General features: G+C 45.8%; 1 protein-coding gene across 4 annotated transcripts in view; it reads right to left on the bottom strand.

Annotated features, from left to right (window-relative positions):
• Nucleotides 1-21365, bottom strand: part of LOC140429045 (nipped-B-like protein) — an 817118-nt gene that overhangs the window by 441567 nt on the left and 354186 nt on the right. For all 4 annotated transcript variants that reach the window (XM_072515574.1, XM_072515576.1, XM_072515575.1 and 1 more), the window contains 2 exons: nucleotides 9968-10147; nucleotides 2451-2642 (listed from right to left, as the gene is read on the bottom strand). In XM_072515574.1, coding sequence (XP_072371675.1) covers nucleotides 2451-2642; nucleotides 9968-10147 — 372 coding nt within the window. The remainder of the gene's footprint in view (nucleotides 1-2450; nucleotides 2643-9967; nucleotides 10148-21365) is intronic.

Raw genomic sequence — 21365 nt, 5'->3', positions numbered from 1 at the left:
ATCCGCGGGAGAAGGCTCTCACTGTCCACCCTATCCAACCCCCTGATCATTTTGTATGCCTCTATTAAGTCTCCTCTTAACCTTCTTCTCTCCAACGAAAACAATCTCAAGTCCATCAGCCTTTCCTCATAAGATTTTCCCTCCATACCAGGCAACATCCTGGTAAATCTCCTCTGCACCCGCTCCAAAGCCTCCACGTCCTTCCTATAATGCGGTGACCAGAACTGTACGCAATACTCCAAATGCGGCCGTACCAGAGTTCTGTACAGCTGCAACATGACCTCCCGACTCCGGAACTCAATCCCTCTACCAATAAAGGCCAACACTCCATAGGCCTTCTTCACAACCCTATCAACCTGGGTGGCAACTTTCAGGGATCTATGTACATGGACACCTAGATCCCTCTGCTCATCCACACTTTCAAGAACTTTACCATTAGCCAAATATTCCACATTCCTGTTATTCCTTCCAAAGTGAATCACCTCACACTTCTCTACATTAAACTCCATTTGCCACCTCTCAGCCCAGCTCTGCAGCTTATCTATATCCCTCTGTAACCTGCTACATCCTTCCACACTATCGACAACACCACCGACTTTAGTATCGTCTGCAAATTTACTCACCCACCCTTCTGCGCCTTCCTCTAGGTCATTGATAAAAATGACAAACAGCAACGGCCCCAGAACAGATCCTTGTGGTACTCCACTTGTGACTGTACTCCATTCTGAACATTTCCCATCAACCACCACCCTCTGTCTTCTTTCAGCTAGCCAATTTCTGATCCACATCTCTAAATCACCCTCAATCCCCAGCCTCCGTATTTTTTGCAATAGCCTACCGTGGGGAACCTTATCAAACGCTTTGCTGAAATCCATATACACCACATCAACTGCTCTACCCTCGTCTACCTGTTCAGTCACCTTCTCAAAGAACTCAATAAGGTTTGTGAGGCATGACCTACCCTTCACAAAGCCATGCTGACTATCCCTGATCATATTATTCCTATCTAGATGATTATAAATCTTGTCTCTTATAATCCCCTCCAAGGATGCGAAGGGAGATTTAGTAATGGGAGATGAGGAAGTGGCTGAGGAACTGAACAGGTTTTTTGGGTCGGTCTTCACAGTGGAAGACACAAATAACATGCCAAGTGACTGATGGAAATGAGGCTATGACAGGTGAGGACCTTGAGAGGATTGTTATCACCAAGGAGGTAGTGATGGGCAAGCTAATGGGGCTAAAGGTAGACAAGTCTCCTGGACCTGATGGAATGCATCCCAGAGTGCTAAAAGAGATGGCTAGGGAAATTGCAAATGCACTAGTGATAATTTACCAAAATTCACTAGACTCTGGGGTGGTCCCGGCGGATTGGAAATTAGCAAACGTGACACCACTGTTTAAAAAAGGAGGTAGGCAGAAAGCGGGTAATTATAGGCCAGTGAGCTTAACTTCGGTAGTAGGGAAGATGCTGGAATCTATCATCAAGGAAGAAATAGCGAGGCATCTGGATGGAAATTGTCCCATTGGACACAGCATGGGTTCATAAAGGGCAGGTCGTGCCTAACTAATTTAGTGGAATTTTTTGAGGACATTAACAGTGCGGTAGATAACGGGGAGCCAATGGATGTGGTATATCTGGATTTCCAGAAAGCCTTTGACAAGGTGCCACACAAAAGGCTGTTGCATAAGATAAAGATGCATGGCATTAAGGGGAAAGTAGTAGCGTGGATAGAGGATTGGTTAATTAATAGAAAGCAAAGAGTGGGGATTAATGGGCGTTTCTCTGGTTGGCAATCAGTAGCTAGTGGTGTCCCTCAGGGATCAGTGTTGGGCCCACAACTGTTCACAATTTACATCGATGATTTGGAGTTGGGGACCAAGGGCAAATTACAAATTCTTTGTTCCCAGTTATGAATTCCCCGGTTTCTGACTAAGGGGCCTATATTAGTTTTTATCAATCTTTTTCTCTTTACATACCTATAGAAACTTTTACAGTCAGTTTTTACGTTGCTCACTAGTTTACTTTCTAATTGAATTTTCCCTTTCTTAATCAATCCCTTGGTCTGTCTTTGCTGAATTTTAAGCTGTTACCAATCCTCGGGTCTATTGCTTTTTCTTCCCAAGCAGACACGAGGAGAATGTGCTTTTTCAGAGGGTCGGTGCAGACCCGATAGGCCAGCTGGTCTCATTCTGCAGTGTAGAGTTTCTATGATACTAACACTGCACAATTTTAAAATACCCCATGCACCACAGGTGAGAAAACTACTTCATATTCTAATCAGCTAAAGGTCTGCATAGCCCCAAATTGAACATCCAGTACAACAAATGCACTTCATGGTGACATATATACTGCAATGTAACAAAGTTAAAGTCTGGCCATTTCCAGAAAATGTATTATTTATTCTATTGCCAAGAATTATATACTTACTAATACTTAAGGTAATACTTACTATCAATGAGGCTGGGAGGGGGTGAATCCTCCTCGGATCCTGGGCTCCGTTCCCGATATCTGCTTCCTGAGCTCCGTCTACTTTCAATAGAAAAGCTGCTTTTTCTCAATTCATTTAGAATCCGGCGGTCACGTTCTTCACACTCCCAGGCTTTATCTGCCCCTCGGTCCTTCTTGTGCCTCTTCCTGGAAGCTGCAAATAAACAATGTGTTTTTATTATAGAAGTGAATCTTTTTGCATAGATTATTTTGCAGTGTTTATCGAACCAACTTTTGAAAGCTACTGTAGTGAAAAGATAGATGTACATTGTGGATAACAAGCAATTGAAGGAATATCGGATTACCAGAGAAATCCAGCTCTCATGTCTGAAATAGGACTTGACTGGTGAAAAAAGAATTGAAGAGAGCAATTGAGAATCAATTATAAAAAGTGGAACACTTCACTGAGGATTTGAACTGTCTAAATGCTAAACTTGTAAAAGCAAACTTGGCAACTGTTGATCTTCAGTCAGCGTGATGAACTTCAAGCAGAAGTTTCTATGACGTATCATGGAAAATGTCTGGAATGAGTAAAGAAAATGCTAGTACGCAGAATTAAAACCAAAACTAGCAACTACTGGAACTTTGTCGTGGATAGAACAATGTGATTCTTGAACTTCGAACCAAACAAGAGAAAGTGCAAGAGAATGTGGGTGGTATGGAGTGCCACAATTCGAAACTCATTGCTGCATTGTTACGTAGTTAGGCAAAGAACAGGTCCAAGTAATCTTACTCCGGAATGAATGAAATGCCAAAATGATCTTTCCAGATGATTGGCCAGAGACACGGATGTACAGGATTTCCCAGTGGTTATACACAAGATCGGAATACAGGTAAATGGGCAGTTTGCAAAAGACTATTCAAAGCCTGTTGAGGAATAGACTATTGTAGTTCAATGATCATAAGAACATAAGAACTAGGAGCAGGAGTCGGCCATCTGGCCCCTCGAGCCTGCTCCACCATTCAATGAGATCATGGCTGATCTTTTGTGGACTCAGCTCCACTTTCCGGCCCGAACACCATAACCCTTGATCCCTTTATTCTTCATAAAACTATCTATCATCATCTTAAAAATATTTGATGAAGGAGCCTCTACTGCTTCACTGGGCAAGGAATTCCATAGATTCACAACCCTTTGGGTGAAGAGGTTCCTCCTAAACTCAGTCCTAAATCTACTTCCCCTTATTTTGAGGCTATGTTCCCTGGTTCTGCTTTCACCCGCCAGTGGAAACAACCTGCCCGCATCTATCCTATCTATTCCCTTCATAATCTTATATGTTTCTATAAGATCCCCCCTCATCCTTCTAAATTCCAACGAGTACAGTCCCAGTCTACTCAACCTCTCCTTGCAATCCATCCCCTTCAGCTCTGGGATGAACCTAGTGAATCTCCTCTGCACACCCTCCAGTGCCAGTACGTCCTTTCTCAAGTAAGGAGACCAAAACTGAGCACAATACTCCAGGTGTGGCCTCACTAACACCTTATACAATTGCAGCAGAACCTCCCTAGTCTTAAACTCCATCCCTCTAGCAATGAAGGACAAAATTCCATTTGCCTTCTTAATCACCTGTTGCACCTGTAAACCAACTTTTTGCATCTCATGCACTAGCACACCCAGGTCTCTCTGCACAGCAGCATGTTTTAATATTTTAACATTTAAATAATAATCCCTTTTGCTGTTATTCCTACCAAAATGGATAACCTAATCATATAAAAGATCTGAACAAAGAACAAAGAAAATTACAGCACAGGATCAGGCCCTTCGGCCCTCCCAGCCTGCGCCGATCCAGATCCTTTATCTAAACCGGTCTTTTATTTTTCAAGGATCTACTTCCCTCTGTTCCCCGCCCGTTCATATATCTGTCTAGATGCATCTTAAATGATACTATGGTGGCCACCTCTTCCACCTCCTCTGGCAAAGCGTTCCAAGCACCCACCACCCTCTGCGTAAAAAGGGCTAGAACAAACCATAAAACGGGGTAGAGTTTGTAAGGAGCATCCAGGAGGGCTTCTTAAAACAATATGTAGACAGTCCAACTAGGGAAGGGGCGGTACTGGACCTGGTATTGGGGAATGAGCCCGGCCAGGTGGTAGAAGTTTCAGTAGGGGAGCATTTCGGGAACAGTGACCACAATTCAGTAAGTTTTAAAGTGCTGGTGGACAAGGATAAGAGTGGTCCTAGGGTGAATGTGCTAAATTGGGGGAAGGCTAATTATAACAATATTAGGCAGGAACTGAAGAACATAGATTGGGGGCGGATGTTTGAGGGCAAATCAACATCTGACATGTGGGAGGTTTCCAAGTGGCAGTTGAAAGAAATTCAGGACCGGCATGTTCCTGTGAGGAAGAAGGATAAAAACGTCAATTTTCGGGAACCTTGGATAACGAGAGATATTGTAGGCCTCGTCAAAAAGAAAAAGGAGGCATTGTCAGGGCGAAAAGGCTGCGAACAGACGAAGCCTGTGTGGAATATAAGGAAAGTAGAAAGGAACTTAAGCAAGGAGTCAGGAGGGCTAGAAGGGGTCATGAAAAGTCATTGGCAAATAGGGTTAAGGAAAATCCCAAGGTTTTGTACACGTACATAAAAAGCAAGAGGGTAGCCAGGGAAAGGGTTGGCCCACTGACGGATAGGCAAGGGAGTCGATGTGTGGAGCCAGAGGAAATGGGCGAGGTACTAAATGAATACTTTGCATCAGTATTCACCAAAGAGAAGGAATTGGTAGATGTTGAGTTTGGAGAAGGGTGTGTAGATAGCCTGGGTCACATTGAGATCCAAAAAGACGAGGTGTTGGGCATCTTAAAAAATATTAAGGTAGATAAGTCCCCAGGGCCTGATGGGATCTACCCCTAATACTGAAGGAGGCTGGAGAGGAAATTGCTGAGGCCTTGACAGAAATCTTTGGATCCTCAGTCTTCAGGTGATGTCCCGGAGGACTGGAGAATAGCCAATGTTGTTCCTCTGTTTAAGAAGGGTAGCAAGGATAATCCAGGGAACTACAGGCCGGTGAGCCTTACTTCAGTGGTAGGGAAATTACTGGAGAGAATTCTTCGAGACAGGATCTACTGCCATTTGGATGCAAATGGACGTATTAGTGAGAGGCAGCATGGTTTTGTGAAGGGGAGGTCGTGTCTCACAAACTTGATAGAGTTTTTCGAGGAGGTCACAAAGATGATTGATGCAGGTAGGGCAGTGGATGTTGTCTATATGGACTTCAGTAAGGCCTTTGACAAGGTCCCTCATGGTAGACTAGTACAAAAGGTGAAGTCACACGGAATCAGGGGTGAGCTGGCAAGGTGGATACAGAACTGGCTAGGTCATAGAAGGCAGAGAGTAGCAATGGAAGGATGCTTTTCTAATTGGAGGGCTGTGACCAGTGGTGTTCCACAGGGATCAGTGCTGGGACCTTTGCTGTTTGTAGTATAGAAAAATGATTTGGAGGAAAATGTAACTGGTCTGATTAGTAAGTTTGCAGACGACACAAAGGTTAGTGGAATTGCGGACAGCGATGAGGACTGTCAGAGGATACAGCAGGATTTAGATTGTTTGGAGACTTGGGCGGAGAGGTGGCAGATGGAGTTTAATCCGGACAAATGTGAGGTAATGCATTTTGGAAGGTCTAATGCAGGTAGGGAATATACAGTAAATGGTACAACCCTCAAGAGTATTGAACGTCAGAGAGATCTAGGTGTACAGGTCCACAGGTCATTGAAAGGGGCATTGAGTATAAGAATTGGCAAGTCATGTTGCAGCTGTATAGAACCTTAGTTAGGCCACACTTGGAGTATAGTGTTCAATTCTGGTCGCCACACTACCAGAAGGATGTGGAGGCTTTAGAGAGGGTGCAGAAGAGATTTACCAGAATGTTGCCTGGTATGGAGGGCATTAGCTATGAGGAGCGGTTGAATAAACTCGGTTTGTTCTCACTGGAAGGACGGAGGTTGAGGGGCGACCTGATAGAGGTCTACAAAATTATGAGGGGCATAGACAGAGTGGATAGTCAGAGGCTTTTCCCCAGGGTAGAGGGGTCAATTACTAGGGGGCATAGGTTTAAGGTGAGAGGGGCAAGGTTTAGAGTAGATGTACGAGGCAAATTTTTTTACACAGAGGGTAGTGGGTGCCTGGAACTCGCTGCCGGAGGCGGTGGTGGAAGCAGGGACGATAGTGACATTTAAGGGGCATCTTGACAAATACATGAATAGGATGGGAATAGAGGGATACGGACCCAGGAAGTGTAGAAGATTGTAGTTTAGTCGGGCAGCATGGTCGGCACGGGCTTGGAGGGCCGAAGGGCCTGTTCCTGTGCTGTACATTTCTTTGTTCTTTGTTGTTCAGAGGGAGAAGGTAATTGACCAGGTGCTGTACAGGAGGTTCCAGAGATGAGTGTAGGGCCAGGGAGATGGTGTCTGCTGTGGACTGGTTGTGGCGGTAAGCGAATTGCAGTGGAACTAGGAATTCGGGGAGTATGGAGTTGATGTGCCTCATGACCAACATCTCGAAGCACTTCATAATGACCGATGTCAAGGCCACCGGACGATAGTCATTGAGGCATGTTGCCTGGATCTTCGTTGGCACTGGTATAATGGCCGTCTTCTTGAAGCATGTGGAGACCTCGGAGCAGAGTAGGGGCAGGATGAAGATGTCCGCGGACACATCTGCCAGCTGGTCCGTGCAGGCTCGGAGTGCATGACCAGGGACCCCATCCAGGCCCGTCGCCTTCAAGGGGTTCACTTTCAAGAAGGCCGATCTGACTTCGGAAGCTGTGACGGTGGGTGTGGGTGCGTCCGGGGCAGTCCACAGCAGATTGATGGCTTCCTGCTCCAACAGAGTATAAAATGCATTGAGTTCACCAGGGGGGGGTGAATCAGTTAGGACTGTATTCACCAGAGTTCAGAATAATGGAAGGGGTCACTGTCTAAGGATACGGGGTGGACCGTTTAGAACAGAGATGAGGACAAATTTCTTCACTCAGAGTGCGGTCGGCCTGTGGAATTCCGTTACCACAGGAAGTAGTTGAGGCCAAAATATTGTACGTTATCAAGAGCAGTTAGATGTAGCACTTAGGACGATGGAGATCAAAGGATAAGGGGTAAAAAGCAGGATGAGGCTATTGAGTTGGATGATCAGTCATGATCAAAGTGAATGGTGGAGCATGCGTGAAGGAGTTGAATAGCCTCCTCCTGTGCTATTTTCCATCTTTCTAAATCTACTACAAACAACAAAGGACCCAGCACCGATGCCTGCAGAACTCCATTGGACATCAGTTTCCAGTCATAAAAACAACCTTCGAGCATCACCCTCCATCTCCAACCACAAAGCCAGATTTGGGTCCAGTTTGTCAAATTTCCCTGGATCCCATGGGTTCCTACCACCTTCATCAGTCTGCCGTGTGGGGCCCTTTCAAAAGCCTTATTAAAGTCCATAAAGACTACATCGATCGCAATACTCTACACACCTAGTCACCTCCTCAAAATTGAAAATACATGATCTCCATTTGACAAAACCATGCAGACTATCCTTGATTAACCCTTGCCTCTCCAAGTGGAGATTAATTCTGTCACTCAGAATTGTTTTTCTAGTAGCTGCCCTACTACTCAAGTTAGATTCATTGTATTTTCCTGGTTCATTCCTACTTCCCTTCTTGAATAATAGCACCACGTTATCTGTCCTCCAGTCCTCTGGTACCTCTCCAGTGGCCAGAGAAGATTATAAAAACGTTTGTCAGATTCGCTGCAACCTCCTCCCTTGCCTCCCATAGCAACCTGGGATGCATCGCATCTGCTCCGGGGATTTATCCACTTTCAGGCCGGTTAAAACTGTTAATGCGCCGAGGTCCCAGGGTTGATCCCGGCTCTTGGTCACTGTCCGTGTGGAGTTTGCACATTCTCCCACTGTTTGCGTGGGTTTCGCCCCCACAACCCAAAGATGTGCAGGGAGGTGGATTGGCCACGCTAAATTGCCCCTTAACTGGAAAAAATGAATTGGGTGCTCTAAATTTATAAAAAAGCAAAAAAACAAAACTGTTAATACCTCCTTCTCTCAATGTTAAATCGCTCAAGTGAATCACAATGTGCCTCCCTGATTTCTATACCTACATTATCCTTCTCCTTAGTGAACACAAATGCAAGTACTCATTTAAAACTTCACCTATATCTTCCGCTTCCACGCACAAATTGCCACGTTGGTCCCTAACGGGCCGCTCTGTTAACCTGGTGAACCTTCTGCCCTTAATATATTCATAAAACACTTTGGGATTTTCCTTTATTTTACTTGCCAGTACATTTCTCATCCCCCCCTCTTCGCTCCCCTAATTTCTTTGTTAAGTAACCCTTTCTATATTCCTCCAAGGCTTCCGCTGTTTGGAGCCCTCGCTACCTGCCATTAAGTCTCCTTTTTTTCCCTTATCCAACCCTGGATAGCCCTCGATATATTGCTCCCACCCTTCACTGCCGTGGAAACATATTGGCCCTGTACTCTCTCTATTAAATGACACTATATGACATGTATAGTTGTGAAATACAATGATAAGTTTAGTAGTATGATGTAATACATCATTGTGTGACGTGGACAACGCCATTGTAAAGAAATCAGTTGGGAAGCTTTCTTTCAGATAGAGGTGCTAGGAAATATAGACCATTTAAATAATTTATATCTGTACAGTGTGCATTAGGAATAAGATAAAAGCTTAATTTGTGTGTCTCTATTTGTGCTAAGAACGGGTTAATAATTACAGTTTAAATTCAGGATAAACACATGTTCCCACATGTCTGGTTTTGATGCTTGCACCGTAAATGAGGTTTCACAACGTTAAAGCAATTACAGAGTTTTAAAAAGACTAATCTGTTGCTAAACAACCGGAGGCCTCCACTGAAAAACAGAAGCACTGGAGTTTCAGTTTGGAACCAGGTAACCCAAAGGCAAGAAGCATCTCACAGGAATTGCTGGAGCAGTTACGTAATAGGGAGTTTGAGAAGAGGGGAATTAGCCCTTAAACCTGAAGATTTTATCTCCATGTGATCAAATCCTGAACACTCAAATGTTAAGTATGCTCAGAAAATTCTTCAGTTTCATAAGAAGTATTTTTCCATCCTGCAGATCCTGGATACCTGCTCAGAACATACATTCCACGCTGCGCACCCTGGATACCTGCTCAGAACGTACATTTTGTGTTTGTATTGGTGAAAGTTTGGAAAATGGGAAACTCAGCAGGTCTGACAGCATCGGTGGCGAGAGAAAGCCGAGTTAGTGTGGAGTCCAGTATTAATTTCTTTGGAAGTTTTAAAGAGAAGTGACATTGGACTCAAAATGTTACCACTTTTGTTTTCTTTTTGCCACAGAAATGCTACCAGACCTGCCCAGCTTTCCAGTTTTTATTTTGGATTTCCAACAGTATTTTGCCTTGACCATGTTTTCACTCCAATGCATCGGTGCTTTGTTCTACTTTCTCAGCTTACTCAAACAATAACAGCAGGGTTACTTACATTCAAAGTCGCTGTCATTATCACCCTCATCCGAGCTGATTTCTGCATAGTTTGGCTTCTCCTTCACTGTGCTCCGTTTCCGTTTGTTCATCTTGACACGTTCGCAGAGTGGCATTGTCGATTCTATCTCAGCAAGGAGATCAGGGGGAAGCTCCTTCAGCACAGATTGGTCAATACCACCTACCAAAAAGAGCGCATTGAATAAGAAATCAAAATAGGATAAGAGATAGCAAATTTAAAACAGGGTTGAGGAGAAACTACTTCTCCCAAAGGGTTATGAATCTGTGGAATTCGCTGCCCCAGAGTGCGGTGGATGCTGGGACAGTGAGTAAATTTAAGGAGTTAGACAAATTTTATTGGTAATGGGTTGAAGGGTTATGGAGAATGGGCAGGACGGTGGAGTTAAGTCCAGGATGAGATCGGCCAGGATCAAATGGTGGAACAGACGCGATGGTCCAAATGGCCTAACTCTGCTCCTTTATTTTCTAAATTTATAAACTGCAAATATCTGAAGTACAGCACAGAAGATCATTTGAACCCACTTGTCTATGCTCAAGTTTATAGTGTACATGAGCCGCCTCCAACCCCATTGAAATCATTTACTGTCATTTAATTGTGGATTGTAAACCAGAAAGCAGCATATTTCATAATCCTTGAGGCATGATTTACATTTTCTTCAATTGTATCTATGTTGGAGTAAGGGAGAAAGTAATGACATCAACGGGTGACTGCGCGTGTGTGAAAGCACAAAGTATTGTAAATAAGATTGGCGGCACAGTGGTTAGCACTGCTGCCTCACAGCACCAGGGACACTGGTTCAATTCCGGCCTTGGGTCACAGTGTGGAGTTTGTACGTTCTCCCCGTGTCTGCGTGGGTTTCCCCGGATGCTCCGGTTTCCTCCCACAGCCCAAAGATGGTTAGGTTGATTGGTCATGCTAAATTGCCCCATAGTGTCCAGGGATGTACAGGTTAAACTGCGGGATTACTGGTATAGGGTGGAGTGGTGCAGACTTGATGGGCCAAATGGCCTCCTTCCGCACTGTAGGGATTCTGCGAAATCACAGGCGCAGATTGCATTATGGAAATTAAATGTGGCGATAACAGACACCAGGCACGAGGAAGGGCATGACTGGCTGTTCCTGGATACAAGGTGTTCAAAAAAGATAGGAAAGGGAAAAGTGGCAGTATTGGTTTGGGGGAGTGTTACAGGTTTGTCAAAGAGAATGCCCCAGAGGGTGCAAGGACAGAATCAAAATGGCTAGACTGGAGGAACAAAAAGGCATTGCCCGGTGTAGTCTATAGACCACCAACTAGTGAGAACAAAGAACAATACAGCACAGGAACAGGCCCTTCGGCCCTCCAAGCCTGTACGAGTCATGATACCAACCATGGACAAAACCCTCAGCACTTCCTTGTGCCGTATCCCCCTATACCCATCCTATCCTTGTGTTTGTCAAGGTGCCTTTTGAACGCCGTTAATGTATCTGCTTCCACAACCTCCCCTGGCAACGCGTTCCAGGCACTCTCCACCCTCTGTGTACAAAACCAGCCTCGCACATCTCCTCTAAACTTTGCCCCATGGACCTTAAACCTATGTCCCCTGGTGACTGACCCCACCACCCTTGGAAAGAGTGCCTGCCCATCCACTCTATCCATGCCCCTCGTAATCTTGTAGACTTCGATCAGGTCACTCCTCAACCTCTGCCTTTCAAATGAAAACAGTCCGAGTCTATTCAGCCGCTCCGCAACGTTAACACTCCCCAGGCCAGGCAACATCCTGGTAAGCTTCCTCCGCACCCGCTCCAAGGCCTGGGGATGCCCCGTCCAATGAAGGCAAGCATTCCGTATGATTTCTTGACTACCTTGTCCACTTATGTTACCACCTTCAAAGATCTGTGGACCTGAACGCCCAGATCTCTCTGACTTTCTATATTCCGAAGAGTTTTGCCATTTACGGTATATTTCCTCTCTATGTTAGATCTACCAAAATGCATTCCCTCACATTTGTCCAGATTAAACTCCATTTGCCATTTCTTTGCCCAAGTCTCCAACCTATCTATCTCCTCTGTATCTACTGACAATCCTCAACACTGACTGCCACCCCACCGACCTTGGTGTCAGCCGCGAACTTACTAATCTGACCAGCTACATTTCCTCCAAATCGTTTATGTACACTACAAACAACAGAGACCCCAGCACCGATCCCTGTGGAACACCACTAGTCACAACCTTCCAGTCAGAAAAACACCCTTCTACTGTTACCCTTTGCCTTCTGTGACCGAGCCAGTTCTGTATCCATCTTACATAGAACATACAGTGCAGAAGGAGGCCATTCGGCCCATCAAATCTGCACCGGCCCACTTAAACCTTCACTTCCACCCTATCCCCGCAACCCAACAACCACATCCAACCTTTTTTTGGTCACCAAGGGCAATTTATCATGGCCAATCCACCTAACCTGCATGTCTTTGGACTGTGGGAGGAAATTGGAGCACCTGGAGGAAACCCACGCAGACATGGGGAGAACATGCAGACTCTGCACAGACAGTGACCCAACGGGGAATCGAACCTGGGACCCTGGCACTGTGAAGCCACAGTGCTATTCACTTGTGCTACCGTGCTGCGTGTTACCTCTGATCCCATGTGACGAAGGTAAATATTGGTCCTTTAGAGGATGAGAAGGGAGATTTAATAATGGGAGATGAGGAAATGGCTGAGGAACTGAACAGGTTTTTTGGGTCGGACTTCACAGTGGAAGACACAAATAACATGCCAGTGACTGATGGAAATGAGGCTATGACAGATGAGGACCTTGAGAGGATTGTTATCACCAAGGAGGTAGTGATGGGCAAGCTAATGGGGCTAAAGGTAGACAAGTCTCCTGGCCCTGATGGAATGCATCCCAGAGTGCTAAAAGAGATGGCTAGGGAAATTGCAAATGCACTAGTGATAATTTACCAAAATTCACTAGACTCTGGGGTGGTCCCGGCGGATTGGAAATTAGCAAACGTGACACCACTGTTTAAAAAAGGAGGTAGGCAGAAAGCGGGTAATTATAGGCCAGTGAGCTTAACTTCGGTAGTAGGGAAGATGCTGGAATCTATCATCAAGGAAGAAATAGCGAGGCATCTGGATGGAAATTGTCCCATTGGGCAGGCGCAGCATGGGTTCATAAAGGGCAGGTCGTGCCTAATTAATTTAGTGGAATTTTTTGAGGACATTAACAGTGCGGTAGATAACGGGGAGCCAATGGATGTGGTATATCTGGATTTCCAGAAAGCCTTTGACAAGGTGCCACACAAAAGGTTCCTGCATAAGATAAAGATGCATGGCATTAAGGGGAAAGTAGTAGCATGGATAGAGGATTGGTTAATTAATAGAAAGCAAAGAGTGGGGATTAATGGGTGGTTCTCTGGTTGGCAATCAGTAGCTAGTGGTGTCCCTCAGGGATCAGTGTTGGGCCCACAACTGTTCACAATTTACATCGATGATTTGGAGTTGGGGACCAAGGGCAATGTGTCCAAGTTTGCAGACGACACTAAGATAAGTGGTAAAGCAAAAAGTGCAGAGGATACTGGAAGTCTGCAGAGGGATTTGGATAGGCTAAGTGAATGGGCTAGGGTCTGGCAGATGGAATACAATGTTGACGAATGTGAGGTTATCCATTTTGGTAGGGATAACAGCAAAAGGGATTATTATTTAAATGATAAAATATTAAAACATGCTGCTGTGCAGAGAGACCTGGGTGTGCTAGTGCATGAGTCGCAAAAAGCTGGTTTTCAGGTGCAAAAGGTGATTAAGAACGCAAATGGAATTTTGTCCTTCATTGCTAGAGGGATGGAGTTTAAGACTAGGGAGGTTCTGCTGCAATTGTATAAGGTGTTAGTGAGGCCACACCTGGAGTATTGTGTTCAGTTTTGGTCTCCTTACTTGAGAAAGGACGTACTGGCACTGGAGGGTGTGCAGAGGAGATTCACTAGGTTAATCCCAGAGCTGAAGGGGTTGGATTACGAGGAGAGGTTGAGTAGACTGGGACTGTACTCGTTGGAATTTAGAAGGATATGGGGGGGTCTTATAGAAACATAAGGTTATGAAGGGAATAGATGTGGTCACGAATGGACGGGGATCTGCATACTTTCGGCTCCATAGAGGGACAAGGCAGGGATGCCCTCTGTCCCCATTATTGTTTGCACTGGCGATTGAGCCCCTGGCAATAGCATTGAGGGGTTCCAAGAAGTGGAGGGGAGTACTTAGAGGAGGAGAAGAACACCGGGTATCTCTGTATGCGGATGATTTGTTGTTATATGTAGCGGACCCGGCGGAGGGGATGCCAGAGATAATGCGGACACTTCGGGAGTTTGGAGAATTCTCAGGATATGAACTGAACATGGGTAAAAGTGAGTTGTTTGTGGTGCATCCAGGGGAGCAGAGCAGAGAAATAGAGGACTTACCGCTGAGGAAGGTAACAAGGGACTTTCGTTACTTGGGGATCCAGATAGCCAAGAATTGGGGTACATTGCATAGGTTAAATTTAACGCGATTGGTGGAACAAATGGAGGAGGACTTCAAGAGATGGGACATGGTATCCCTGTCACTGGCAGGGAGGGTGCAGGCGGTTAAAATGGTGGTCCTCCCGAGATTCCTCTTTGTGTTTCAGTGCCTCCCGGTGGTGATCATGAAGGCTTTTTTCAAAAGGATCGAAAAGAGTATCATGACTTTTGTGTGGGCCGGGAAGACCCCGAGAGTGAGGAAGGGATTCTTACAGCGTAGTAGGGATAGGGGGGGGGCTGGCACTACCGAGCCTAAATGAGTACTACTGGGCCGCCAATATCTCAATGGTGAGTAAGTGGATGGGAGAAGAGGAGGGAGCGGCGTGGAAGAGATTGGAGAGGGCGTCCTGTTGGGGGACTAGTCTACAAGCTATGGTGACGGCCCCATTGCCGTTCTCACCGAAGAAATACACCACAAGCCCGGTGGTGGTGGCGACTTTGAAAATTTGGGGACAGTGGAGACGGCATAGGGGAAAGACGGGAGCCTTGGTGGGGTCCCCGATAAGAAATAACCATAGGTTTGCCCCGGGGAGAATGGATGGGGGATTTGGAATATGGCAAAGAGCAGGAGTAACGCAAGTGAAAGATCTGTTTGTGGATGGGAAGTTCGCAAGTCTGGGAACGCTGACCGAGAAATATGGGTTGCCCCAAGGGAATGCATTCCGGTATATGCAACTGAGGGCTTTTGCGAGGCAACAGGTGAGGGAATTCCCGCAGCTCCCGACGCATGAGGTGCAGGACAGAGTGATCTCAAAGACATGGGTGGGGGACGGTAAGGTGTCAGATATATATAGGGAAATGAGGGACGAGGGGGAGATTATGGTAGATGAGCTGAAAGGGAAATCATAGAATCATAGAAGTTTACAGCATGGAAACAGGCCCTTCGGCCCAACCAGTCCATGCCGCCCAGTTTTTACCATTAAGCTAGTCCCAGTTGCCCGCACTTGGCCCATAACCCTCTATACCCATCTTACCCATGTAACCATCTAAATGCTTTTTGAAAGACACAATTGTACCCGCCTCTACTACTACCTCTGGCAGCACATTCCAGACACTCACTACCCTCTGAGTGAAGAAATTGCCCCTCTGGGCCCTTCTGAATCTCTCCCCTCTCACCTTAAACCTATGCCCTCTAGTTTTAGACTCCCCTACCTTTGGGAAAAGATGTTGACTATCTACCTTATCTATGCCCCTCATTATTTTATAGACCTCTATAAGATCACCCCTAAGCCTCCTACGCTCCAAGGAAAAAAGTCCCAGTCTATCCAGCCTCTCCTTATAACTCAAACCATCAAGTCCCGGCAACATCCTAGTAAATCTTTTCTGCACTCTTTCTAGTTTAATAATATCCTTTCTATAATAGGGTGACCAGAACTGCACACAGTATTCCAAGTGTGGCCGTACCAATGTCTTGTACAACTTCAACAAGACGTCCCAACTCCTATATTCAATGTTCTGACCAATGAAACCAAGCATGCCGAATGCCTTCTTCACCACCCTGTCCACCTGCGACTCCACCTTCAAGGAGCTATGAACCTGTACTCCTAGATCTCTTTGTTCTATAACTCTCCCCAACGCCATACCATTAACTGAGTAGGTCCTGGCCTGATTCGATCTGCCAAAATGCATCACCTCACATTTATCTAAATTAAACTCCATCTGCCATTCGTCGGCCCACTGGCCTAATTGATCAAGATCCCGTTGCAATCCTAGATAACCTTCTTCACTATCCACTGTGCCACCAATCTTGGTGTCATCTGCAAACTTACTAACCATGCCTCCTAAATTCTCATCCAAATCATTAATATAAATCACAAATAACAGTGGACCCAGCACCGATCCCTGAGGCACACCACTGGTCACAGGCCTCCAGTTTGAAAAACAACCCTCTACAACCACCCTCTGCCTTCTGTCGTCCAGCCAATTTTGAATCCAATTGGCAACCTCACCCTGGATCCCGTGAGCTTTAACCGTCTGCAACAACCTACCATGCGGTACCTTGTCAAAGGCTTTGCTAAAGTCCATGTAGACAACGTCTACTGCACTGCCCTCATCTACCTTCTTGGTCACTCCCTCAAAAAACTCAATCAAATTTGTGAGACATGATTTTCCACGCACAAAGCCATGCTGACTGCCCCGAATCAGTCCTTGCCTCTCTAAATGCTTGTAGATCCTGTCTCTCAGAATACCTTCTAGCAACTTACCTACTACAGACGTTAGGCTCACCGGTCTGTAGTTCCCAGGCTTTTCCCTGCTGCCCTTCTTAAACAAGGGCACAACATTCGCCACTCTCCAATCTTCAGGCACCTCACCTGTGGCTGCCGATGATTCAAATATCCCTGTTACGGGACCCGCAATTTCCTCCCTAGCCTCCCACAACACCCTGGGATACATTTCATCAGGTCCCGGGGATTTATCTACCTTGATGCGCTTTAAGGCTTCCAGCACCTCCTCCTCTGTAATATGCACACTTCTCAAGACATCACTATTTATTTCCCTTAGTTTCCTAACATCCATGCCTTTCTCCACCGTGAATACCGATGAGAAATATTCATTCAGGATCTCACCCAACTCTTGTGGCTCTGCACATAGATGCCCTTGTTGATCCTTAAGAGGCCCTACTCTGTCCCTAGTTACTCTTTTCCCCTTTATGTATCTGTAGAATCTCTTTGGATTCTCCCTTGCATTATTTGCCAAAGCAATTTCATGTCCCCTTTTTGCCCTCCTGATTTCCCTCTTAACTCTATTTCGACAATCTCTATACTCTTCAAGGGATCTACTTGATCCCAGTTGCTTATGTACGTCATATGCCTCCTTCTTCTTTTTGACCAGAGTCTCAATATCTCGAGTCATCCAGGGTTCCCTACTTCTACCAGCCTTGCCCTTCACTCTAAAGGGAATGTGCTTACCCTGCACCCTGGTTAACACATTTTTAAAAGCCTCCCATTTACCAGCCGTCCCTTTGTCTGCCAATAGTCTCCCCCAATCTACCTCTGCAAGTTCCTGTCTGATACCATCAAAATTGGCCTTGCCCCAATTAAGAATTTTAACTCTTGGGCCAGACCTAATTCTCCATAGCTATCTTAAAACTAATGGAATTATGGTCACTTGTCCCAAAGTGATCCCTCACTAGCACTTCTGTCACTTGCCCTTCCTTATTTCCCAAGACGAGGTCAAGTTTTGCCCCCTCTCTAGTCGGTCCATCCACATACTGAATGAGAAATTCCTCCTGAATACACTCAACAAATTTCCCTCCATCCAAGCCCCTAATGCTATGGCTGTCCCAGTCAATGTTGGGAAAGTTAAAGTCCCCTACTACTACCACCCTATTATTCTTGCAGCTATCTGTAATCTCCTTACATATTTGCTCCTCAATTTCCCGCTGACTATTTGGGGGCCTGTAGTACAGTCCTACCAAGGTGATCTCTCCCTTCTTATTTTTCAGTTCCACCCATATAGACTCAGTGGGCGAACCCTCGGATATATCCCCTCTAAGTACTGCTGTGATGTTCTCCCTAATCAAAAACGCCACTCCCCCTCCTCTCTTACCTCCTGTTCTATCCTTTCTATAGCATCTGTACCCCGGAACATTGAGCTGCCAGTCCTGCCCCTCCCTTAGCCATGTTTCAGTCATAGCTATAATATCCCAGTCCCATGTGCCCGTCCATGCCCGGAGTTCATCCGCTTTGCCCGTCAGGCCCCTTGCATTGAAATAAATGCAGTTTAATGTAGACCTTCCTTGCTCTCTGCCCTGCTTTCTCTGGTCATGCTTTACACACTCTCCCTTCCTGCCTTTTGTTTCTGTCCCCACTGACTTCCTACATCGGTTCCCATCCCCCTGGCACATTAGTTTAAACCCTCCCCAACTGCACTAGCAAACACCCCCCCCCCCCCCCCCCCCGAGAACATTGGTTCCGGTCCCACCCAGATGCAGACCGTCCGATTTGTACAGGTCCCACCTCCCCCAGAATCGGTCCCAATGTCCCACGAATTTGAAACCCTCCCTCTTGCACCATCTCTCAAGCCACATATTCATCCTAGCTATCCTGTCATTCCTACTCTGACTATCACGTGGCACTGGTAGCAATCCTGAGATTACTACCTTTGAGGTCCTACTTTTTAGCTTAACTCCTAACTCCCTAAATTCAGCTTGTAGGACCTCATCCCGTTTTTTACCTATATTGTTGGTGCCTATATGCAACCAAAATGGGAAATGGGAAGAAGAGCTGGGGGAGGAGATTGAGGAGGGGCTGTGGGCGGATGCACTAAGTAGGGTAAACTCATCGTCCTCGTGTGCCAGGCTAAGCCTGATTCAATTTAAGGTATTACACAGGGCGCACATGACTGGAGCACGGCTCAGTAAATTTTTTGGGGTCGAGGATAGGTGTGCGAGATGCTCGAGAAGCCCAGCGAATCATACCCACATGTTCTGGTCATGTCCGGCACTACAGGGGTTCTGGGTGGGGGTGACAAAGGTGCTTTCGAAAGTAGTGGGGGTCCAGGTCGAACCAAGCTGGGGGTTGGCTATATTTGGGGTTGCACAAGAGCCGGGAGTGCAGGAGGCGAGAGAGGCCGATGTTTTGGCCTTCGCGTCCCTAGTAGCCCGGCGCAGGATACTGTTGATGTGGAAGGAAGCCAAGCCCCCGGGGGTGGAGACCTGGATAAATGACATGGCAGGGTTTATAAAGCTGGAACGGATTAAGTTCGTCCTAAGGGGATCGGCTCAAGGGTTCACCAGGTGGTGGCAACCGTTCGTCGAATACCTCACAGAAAGATAGAGGGAATGGAAAAGAAGGCAGCAGCAGCAGCAGCCCAGGGGGAGGGGGGACCAGAAGGACTCTCAGGGTTGTTAATATATATGTATAATATGTATAGGTCGTTGCTATAAATAATTGTATATTGGACTGTTAAATCATATTTTTGGAGAGTGTTTATCTGAGACAAGGCAGTTGCCATTTAGTTTTCGTTATATATTATTTATTCTTTGTTTATAAAACAGGTCATTGTTATTTATACTGTTATATTATTGTGTAAAGGATACACAATGTACTGTGATGGTTGACCAAAAATTTTCAATAAAATATACAAAATTTTAAAAAAATGAAGGGAATAGATAGGATAGATGCGGGCAGGTTGTTTCCATTGGCGGGTGAAAGCAGAACTAAGGGGCATAGCCTCAAAATAAGGGGAAGTAGATTTAGGACTGAGTTTAGGAGGAACTTCCTCACCCAAAGGGTTGTGAATCTCTGGAATTCCTTGCCCAGTGAAGCAGTTGAGGCTCCTTCATTAAATGTTTTTAAGATAAAGATAGATAGTTTTTTGAAGAATAAAGGGATTAAGGGTTATGGTGAGAGTGGAGCTGAGTCCACAAAAGATCAGCCATGATCTCATTGAATGGTGGAGCAGGCTCGAGGGGCCAGATGTCCTACTCCTGCTCCTAGTTCTTATGTTATGTTCCCCTTTTGTACCTGTCTGCCATGAGCCACCTTGTCAAAGGCTTTACTGAAGTCTTCATCTTGAAGAAATTATGAGGGACATAATTAATCTCCATTTGGAAAGACGGAATTTCATTAAGAATAATCATGATGGCTTTGTCTAACAAATTTTCTAAGGAGGTTACGAGGTGTTTGATGAGGGCAGTGCAGTTGATATAGTCTACATGGACTTCGGTAAGAAGTCTTACAACACCAGGTTAAAGTCCAACAGGTTTGCTTCGAATCACTAGCTTTCGGAGCACTGCTCCTTCCCTCAGGTGAAGGAGCAGTGCTCCGAAAGCTAGTGATTCAAAACAAACCTGTTAGACTTTAAGCTGGTGTTGTAAGACTTCTTACTGTGCTCACCCCAGTCCAACGTTGGCATCTCCACGACATGGACTTCAGTAAGGATTTTGACAAGGACCCACATGGGAGACTTAACAAAGTAAATGCCCATGTGATCCAGGGCAATTTGGCAAATTCGATCTAAAATAGGTTTAGTGGCAGGAGAGGGTGTTGGCGAATGCTGTTTTTGTGACTGGATGTCTGTGGGCAGTGGTGTACTGCAGGGATTGATGCAGGTCCCTTGCTGTTTGTAGTATACATTAATGATCTTGTAAGGAATAAGAACAAAGAACAAAGAAAAGTACAGCACAGGAACAGGCCAACCATGCTTCCTGGGTCCGTATCCCTCTATTCCCATCCTATTCATGTATTTGTCAAGATGCCCCTTAAATGTCACTATCGTCCCTGCTTCAACCACCTCCTCCGGTAGCGAGTTCCAGGCATCCACTACCCTGTGTAAAAAAACTTGCCGTACATCTACTCTAAACCTCGCCCCTCTCACCTTAAATCTACGCCTCCTAGTAATTGACCCCTCTACCCTGGGGAAAAGCCTCTGACTATCCACTCTGTCTATGCCCCTCATAATTTTGTAGACCTCTATCAGGTCGCCCCTCAACCTCCGTCGTTCCAGTGAGAACAAACAGAGTTTATTCAACCGCTCCTCATAGTTAATGCCCTCCATACCAGGCAACATTCTGGTAAATCTCTTCTGCACCCTCTCGAAAGCCTCCACATCCTTCTGGTAGTGGCAACTAGAATTGAACACTATACTCCAAGTGTGGCCAAACTAAGGTTCTATACAGCTGCAACATGACTTGCCAATTCTTATACTCAATGCCCTGGCCAATGAAGGCAAGCATGTCGTATGCCTTCTTGACTACCTTCTCCACCTGTGTTGCCCCTTTCAGTGACCCCTGTGGACCTGTACACCTAGATCTCTCTGACTTTCAATACTCTCGAGGGTTCTACCATTCACTGTATATTCCCTACCTGCATTAGACCTTCCAAAATGCATTACCTCACATTTG

This window comes from Scyliorhinus torazame, chromosome 9, assembly GCF_047496885.1.
Source record: "Scyliorhinus torazame isolate Kashiwa2021f chromosome 9, sScyTor2.1, whole genome shotgun sequence".
Classification (NCBI taxonomy): domain Eukaryota; kingdom Metazoa; phylum Chordata; class Chondrichthyes; order Carcharhiniformes; family Scyliorhinidae; genus Scyliorhinus; species Scyliorhinus torazame.
This window is presented reverse-complemented; position numbering and strand designations above follow the sequence as displayed.